Source organism: Cydia splendana, chromosome 23 (genome assembly GCF_910591565.1).
Source record: "Cydia splendana chromosome 23, ilCydSple1.2, whole genome shotgun sequence".
In the NCBI taxonomy this organism is placed as follows: domain Eukaryota; kingdom Metazoa; phylum Arthropoda; class Insecta; order Lepidoptera; family Tortricidae; genus Cydia; species Cydia splendana.
The window spans coordinates 6,209,289-6,217,206 of NC_085982.1; the positions used below are offsets into that span (position 1 = coordinate 6,209,289).

At 39.1% G+C, this 7,918-nt stretch overlaps 2 protein-coding genes across 2 annotated transcripts; both read left to right on the top strand.

The window, feature by feature from the left end:
• The first annotated feature begins 410 nt into the window (after positions 1 to 410).
• On the top strand, positions 411 to 6,586 carry LOC134802035 (m7GpppX diphosphatase). Its single transcript, XM_063774649.1, has 4 exons — positions 411 to 780; positions 1,971 to 2,116; positions 2,478 to 2,702; positions 6,113 to 6,586. The coding sequence occupies exons 1-4, from the start codon at positions 438 to 440 to the stop codon at positions 6,410 to 6,412; spliced, it is 1,014 nt and encodes a 337-aa protein (XP_063630719.1). The 5' UTR covers positions 411 to 437; the 3' UTR covers positions 6,413 to 6,586.
• Positions 6,440 to 7,688, top strand: LOC134802034 (uncharacterized). The gene has a single exon (XM_063774648.1). It carries the CDS (start codon positions 6,440 to 6,442, stop codon positions 7,664 to 7,666), a length of 1,227 nt encoding a protein of 408 aa, XP_063630718.1. The 3' UTR covers positions 7,667 to 7,688.
• The last annotated feature ends 230 nt before the right edge of the window (positions 7,689 to 7,918 follow it).

Sequence of the window (7,918 nt, forward strand, 5' to 3'; positions counted from 1 at the left end):
CCAACTGACAGCAGCGCCGGCGCTTTTTCAACGCTTGTGAGAACAGATACACGGATTTCCGTATGGTCTATTCAATTTGACGCCAACGCTCAACGCCGAAAATCGAACAGTGCTCGATAAAAAAGCGCCGCGCTTAAAAACCGCCTTCGTGTGAATACATACATGGTTATCCATTTGTGTCATTCAAACGCTTTTTTAACGCGCGTTGAAAAAGCTGCCGTGCGAACGGGGCCTTACATTGTACACAATTTAACCTCCGATATATCAGCTGCGATACGTTGTCTCATTCTAAGTTATCTGTCTTATATATCACTCCATTGCACTCTGTTGTATCGATAAATCGAATTAGTCTGTAGAGCCCTGAATTATCGCAAAGTCATAGACAAAAATTGTTTGAAAGTCTTGAAAGTCCTGTTTGTTGGCAGCACTGTCACAAGATGTCCGACGGGAATTGCCAAAACGATGTTTTAGAACCGCCTTCCGCGAAGAAAATTAGATCTAATAATGAAAACGATGTAAACGTGAATGGTAATAACTTGGAGTTGAAAGACTTCGTAGTAGAGAAGATTCTTAACAACAATACGAATAGGAAAACGGTTTGTGTGCAGGGGAAATTCAAGGACAAGAGTGGGGTTGCATTAGTGATTCTAGAGAAAAATGCTTTCAAGGAAGAGGAATTGGACAACGACGGATATTTTTCCGTAGACAGCCAGCTGCGTACGTTCTTCGAGAACGATATTTACGGAAACTTCGAGTGTTACCCCAAGGCATCTTTAAACGGTGAGTCAATGAAAAATAAAAAGTGCATTCCATAAGGTAAGGTTAAATTCTTTGTTTCTTCGTTAGTTGCATTAGTCATCATTTTGGCGTTATTTATACGTGTTGGTCAAGTCGTGATTATTAAATTTGCGTATTAAATATTACTCTAATTGTCATCTTGTTCTCTTAACAGATCAACAAGTGATTGACTGATTGTGAGTCTGCTTAAGAGTAATCAGATAAAGTTTATATTAGTCTTCCATAACGCAATAACGCAGCAGTCTAATAAGAAAACAAATTTAAATAATCGATTAATTAATTTAGTCCTTTTGATACTTCCATAGCTGTAGTTGCTAGGAATCAGAATTTTTATCTGACACATATTTTTAAGCCTAGTCATCAAAAATCATAGCATTCTCAGAAACATAGAAAGAAAAGCATCTCTCAACAATGTTTTGGCTAGCATTATCACAAAATCAATCGTATGTTTGAGCGGATAAGGTTTCAACCTCTTTGTGTATGATAAGAATCCTGACCGAATTATTAGTCATCTTTTAAATTTTTTCGACAGTGATTTTTGCTACTCTATACAGCACAATCCAGGTTTCAACCCACGATTTTTGACCAACACACATGAAAGCTTAAATAAACAGAGCAATTGTTATTAAAAGTAGAGTTATTACCAAGCTAAATCGGCAGCAATTTTGATAGCACAGATTGTGCAAGTGTTATTTTAAATGTCAAACTTCTATGAAATTATGATGCTTAAAATAACACTTGGACAATCTGTGCTTACAAAATCGCTCCCAAGTTTGCTTGGTCTCTAAGCAACATAAATAACTGACAAACTCATCAACCGAAGTACTGTCAGCAGGAAAAGTTGCTAAGCAGGCAAGGTGATTACAATTATCTTGACATGACTATTGTTAACACATTCAGTGCCAAAAACCCACTGCATGGGTTCATTTTGTATTGGAAATGGGGTGCTTGGCACTGAAAGTGTTAAGGCCTGTCTCCATATTGTGTTGGCTCGCGAGCCAACCCGGTATCCATTGCGCGCGGCTGCCTCGCGAGCCAATGTTCGATAGTTTGCCGCGCAATATGGAGACAGGCCTATGGCCTTTAAGAGAATATGAGTGCATCAAGGTAATTTTGAATCACCCGCTTAGCAACTTCTACTGCTGACTGTGCAACCATTACTGAAATTCCAGGTGTGAAGACCACCATCATATACCCGGCCACCGAGAAGCACATTGCAAAGTTCAGCCAACAAGAAGTCCACATAGTTCTGGAAACACCGGAGTTGTACGAGAATCTAACTCTGCCACATTTAGAGAAAGAACAATTTAATTTACAGGTAAATTAACAACTAAGCCACTTGAACAGTTTTGAATGATTCATGGTTAGATTCACTAGACCTATATCAACTGAACGCAGCCGACGTGCAAGAATGAGGGTAGAATGAGCAACCCAATAGGTAACTAATTGTAAATACAAATGAGTTCCATTTATAAAGTGGGTATGCACTTTTGCAGCTATGTGTACAGCCAGCTGCAAACGCGCATGGCCACTTTATGAATTAATTCCATTTATGTGTCCATGCAATTTTGCAGATTGCTGTACAGATTGTGTCAGTATCCGTGCACACACCACACACACACAGTATAATAATTTTAAAATATCGTGTACATTTCACTTACTTATTTTCTTCATTTCAGTGGGTCTACAACATAATAGAAGGCAAAAGTGAAGTGGACAGGATAGTTTATGACAACAAGTGTGAAAGAGAAGGTTTTGTGTTGCTCCCGGATCTGAAGTGGGATGGTCTGACCAAGGAGACTCTGTATTTGCTGGCGATAGTGCAGCAGAAAGGCATCAAGTCTATTAGAGACCTGGACGCTAGTCATTTACCGCTATTGAAGAGAATCAGGGACGAGGGAAAAGTATGTTCTAGCATTTTTTTTTATAATATTTGGTTATAATACGAGTAAGACCACGGCGCCCGCGCCCCGCTCCTCATACCTCCCTCTACTCGTGCCGCTCAACCTTCAACGAATCGAATGCGCGCCGCTTTTGTCGTATTTTACTTTTACTTTTTCTTTTTCGTCTGACTTGTTGCCATGGTCATTCTCATGGTCACTCTTAAAACCCTGGTTTTTTGCTAATAAAAATAACCAAAGATATCTTTTTTTTATGGCAGTTATAAGCCCTGCAAGCAGCAAGTGGGCCTTAGTATATTAGTAGAATGTAGTACCTATAACATTTTTCTATGAAACTATGTTACTGTTGTCCCCTGGCTTAAATTATAAAATAACTACAAAAAAAGTTGATTTGTGTAGTTAGCGACACAAATTTTAATCTTCGAACTAGAACAGTACGGTTACCATCAGTTTGTCACTGACATAAACGCCGTCGAGAACGTAATTTACTTTCTATACATCCCGTTTGCACTAATATGCGAGTGCGAGCGAGATGTATAGAAAGTAAATTACGTTCTCGACGGCGTTTATGTCAGTGACAAACTGATGGTAACCGTACAGGTTACAGATGTAGTGCACAATTATTTTCGTTAATAATCGTTTGACCCTTTCCATCATACCGATACGATCGGCTTGTCAACTTTAGTAAACGATTATGAATAAGGGGGTAAATCTGTACAATTACTTACGAAGCTTGCTCACACACACACACACACACACACACACACACACACACACACACACACACACACACACACACACACACACACACACAAACACACACACACACACACACACACACACACGCGCACGCACCCTTTTTCATTCCTTTTTTCTTTCTTTCAATTTCATAATTACCTATTACCTCACCTATTAGATTACTTTTAGTTTTTTCTTAACCTTGACCGAATTGCGAAGTCGGCTGCCACGTCACAGGCTTAGCCTAGTGTGGGGCCACAGGATACCTATTGATATTTGTAAACTAGGTTCTTTTCACATAAATATTATTCTTATTCTTACTCTAGTTTTAGTTGCTAAAAATATCATTCAATACAAAGAAATTAGTTTAATAGTTTAATATACAAAATTTCTACTCTTTTTTTTTTAAATATTTTTTTTAAATTATTTGGAACACAAACAGTCACATAATACAAATGGATTTGTAGTACAATGTAGTGTACTTAAAATACTTAAGAAAACAGACCTGGAGGTTCATTAATTCATTATTAAGTAAAAAAAATGTTAACATACGTAATAACCGCAGAAAGATACCTACTTAAATTCTAATACTCTTTGTTTTATTGGTGAGGTACCTATGTAGAGGACTTATGAGTGATTGAGTGGCATACAAAGCATGCTGGTTCTTATCACAAGTCACAATATAAAATAATGGCGTATTTAATGCGATATGCATGCATGACTTAATCAAAGGCCGTTAGTAATCAATAAAAGTGATGAAAGAAGTTATACAGTCATACGAAACGACATTTGCCTAACTTCATACGCTATACTCGAAGTTGGAATGTTGCCTTACTTGCCTTAGAATTGATTAGATGATTGATGAAACGATGACTTGTAAGGGAAAAATAATGATAATAATAATAAATAAGGGATGTGACGACCCCATCGCCCGCTGGTTTTACCAGTGCAATCAGTCAACGCAGGGCAGCTTGTGGCGAGCTGTTGGGGATTAGCGACCTCACGTACCCGAGTGCTCCTGGGGAGTTCTGTTACCCGCAAGGAGGGTGGATGGGACAGGATTCTCTGCCTCTGGCTTGCCTTAGCCGGCCGGCCAGAGTGGAGTCGTTAGAGCTATAAGCTCCAGGGGTGGAAGTGAAATATGCATAAGACGCGAGTTGGCACAGTGGCTGTTAACAGCCACTGGGTAGAAAGCGGCGCACACCTCTCGACACCCCTGAGCCGCTCACACCGGTGTTGCCCTTGAGCCATCCTAGATGTCGCTTTTTGTGGGGGCCCATCTTGTGAGGGCGAGTCACCGTCTGCCGGAAATAAAATTGCATACCGTTTTATTAGGCAGGCGTCCGGTTTTTTTACCCCATAGCTCAGTACTTAGTCCATCGCTTTCACCCAATAACCTAGTTCATTTTAGATTCCATCAACTCTCAATAGCCCTTACACCCTGGCGGGTGCTGCCTCTGCGTGCGTCCCATGACACGGGCAAGGGCAGCATCCGCTCGGTGTACCCCTTACATTTCATTAAAGTGTCAAAAGGGCCTCTACGTGTTGGCTTCGGCTCCGCGCATGCCTCCCAAAGGTCCGGAACACCATTGTTCCGTGATGGGAAAGACATACAAATAAATAATAAAATGTTATTTATTTAGGTATGAACCCATTACATTACAATAATAATTACATGCTAAATATTATTTATAAATTAAAGCTATAACTTAAAAAGTAGGTACTAATTAAATTAAATAGGTGCAGCGGAAATCTCGCTCACACAGTACGTACATCACTACACACATACACACTTACTTACTTTGTGATACATCACTTTCACTTTAGAATTATTACTTGTTTAAATGGCCTCCTAGCCTAGTCGGTAGGGACCCTGCCTACGAAGCAGGAGGTCCCGGGTTCGAATCCTGGTAAGGGCAGTTATTTGTGTGTTCATCCCAAATATTTGTTCTTGAGTTATGGATGTTTTCTATTTATATAAGTATTTATATATATGTCACCGTAAAATTGTAAACACTCGTTAGTTTATAATATCGCTAGTTAAATTATAAATTGACGGTAGGGAGATTACAAACTAACCTAACCTACGTTAGATTGTAAACTAACGGGTTCACAATCTTACGGTGTCATATATACGTGTATATTATATATATCGTCGTCTAGTGCCCACAACCCACAACACAAGCCTTATTGAGCTTACTGTGGTACTAGGTCGATCTGTGTAAATATGACTTATAATATTTATTTATTTGGTTACCCTAATCTTCATTGTCCCCACTAAAATAGTGATAAAATACGGACAGCAATAATAGTAAGGTCCGAGTTCATACATTAGCCACAAAACGTAAGCAGGCGTGGCTCACTCCGCGATTTCGTCGCGTCGCTACAAGTGCATGCGGCCACACCAGTTTTGGTGTCTAACAGTAGTAGTACGGACGTATACTCGCGCTTGCGCTTGTATCTCTCGTATTAGACGCGTTTTGTTAGAGAGTGAACCTTCTGTACCTAGTACTATTATTTTTTATGCTGTGACGTAAGTAGCAAATGCATGAACTCGCAATAAAAACTAGTCAATGTGTAAACAGGCCCCAATATGAAATCGAGCCACACTTACCCTACCCGTATTTACCTTATCAGGAGTACCACATTTTATAAAAAAAAACACTTTTTTCCAGAAAGCAATTCTCCAGAAATACAACGTAAGAGGCAGCCAGCTGCGCATCTACTTGCATTACCAACCATCCTTCTACCACCTGCATATCCACTTCACGTACCTGCGCCACGAGGCGCCCGGCATTCATGCCGAGAAGTCCCATCTCCTCGACACTGTCATCGACAACATCGAAATGATGGGCACGTACTACAAGAGAGCCACCCTACCCTTCACCATTCGAGAAATGGATAACCTCTTCAAAGTCTATGAAACTAACGGTCATGTACAGAGAATTGAGAATATTGAGCTAATTGATAAATAAGATATTTTTGTAATAGAATAAGCGAAGATGTTGATAAAAAGTGTTTTCATGGAGCTGCGCTCTAGGTTGCGAAGTTGCAACGTTTATATTACCACGGGAGTTAATTTTAAGAAAAATTGTAATTTGAAGATTAGCATACAATCCAACTGTATTGTATTGAATTATTATGATGATTCCAAGAGACGTGACAGTCTGTCGTCTATAGAAAGTCTTTCGGATTGCTACTCTGATGATGATGAAGTCACAGCGGTTATACCGATACAAGAGTTCTGCCAAATTATACCAAATTCCATGTCCTGTCTCAAAATAGATAAGAATAATATATCTTTTAGAATCTTAACTGAGCCTAAAAATGGCGGGAATTTCTACAATGAAGTCCTAACCAGTAATAATGTGGAAACAAATGTAAAAACGCAAGAATTAAAAGTTAATTTTGAATCCAAAGATGATGTAAAGATTCTCTGCAGCAATTGTTCCAATGTCATATCGGATAATGTGATAAAGTTTGATAGAATTTTGGAGTTGCCTTCAACAAATATTGACATGTCAGAGTGGTTTTGCCACGGACATTGCCACGGAGGCGAACCTACAGAAATAGCTATGAAACCAAACAAAAATGATTTCTTACACAGACTGACGTTTTTCATCATAAATAATAAGCTTTTATCCGAAAAAACAAATAAGTTTAATGCTAAAAGGGAAGTATATCACTGCAATAGATGCTTGGCGTGGTTGGGTCTGAAAATCAAAGACACAGTCAAACTATTCAACTCCGAATTAAAATTAGATCGTAATGGAAACGAAACGTCTGTATTCTCCCACAAAACACCACATTCTAGTACAACAGATTTTATATTCACAATAGAAAAAATGGCCAAGGAATTCAACCTAGGACTTCAATTCACCATAATGTGCAAACTCGTGTTAGAGTGCACTATATCGGCTAATAAAAAGCAATACATCTTAATCTGGATTATGGACAAGGAGTTGCAAGTGATAAGGAACAGTGGGGAATATATTCAGGGAGATAAATTAATGTTACAGTCAAGTCTGTTGACAAAAATTTTGTATAAAGTGGAGATGTGTTTGAATGATGAAGTTGAGAATTGGCTGGCCGACCCGTCGGTGACATCCACTGAGGTTTCTAAGAGCATGTTTTGTCACGGGATAGAGCATTTGGAGCGTATGTCGTTGAAAGTCCCGGAATGGTTCAGAAACGCCAATGGATATTGTGTCAGCTATCTGAATGTTTAGTTAAATAAATTGCCGCATTTCACTTTTTGTTTTATTCAATTCACATTCTTCTACATACAATCCTTAGCAGCTACGCTTCGTTAACAGTGGGTCTAAAGGTAGGTAGGTTAGAAACTATAAGAATTAAGTAAACATTCAGGAATATGTCATGAAATCTCAATAAGTACATTATAGCCGATTCGGACTCGCGCACGAAGGGTTCCGTACCATTACGCAAAAAAATCACGTTGTATGGGGGCCCCACTTAAATAT

Bases quoted from the DNA above. Each gene is read 5' to 3' on its own strand.
- LOC134802035 (XM_063774649.1), top strand. From the start codon at position 438: ATGTCCGACGGGAATTGCCAAAACGATGTTTTAGAACCGCCTTCCGCG. The intron at 2,117-2,477 runs GTAAATTAACAA...TCTTCATTTCAG, and splicing joins AAGAACAATTTAATTTACAG to TGGGTCTACAACATAATAGA. The intron at 2,703-6,112 runs GTATGTTCTAGC...ACTTTTTTCCAG, and splicing joins GAATCAGGGACGAGGGAAAA to AAAGCAATTCTCCAGAAATA.
- LOC134802034 (XM_063774648.1), top strand. From the start codon at position 6,440: ATGTTGATAAAAAGTGTTTTCATGGAGCTGCGCTCTAGGTTGCGAAGT.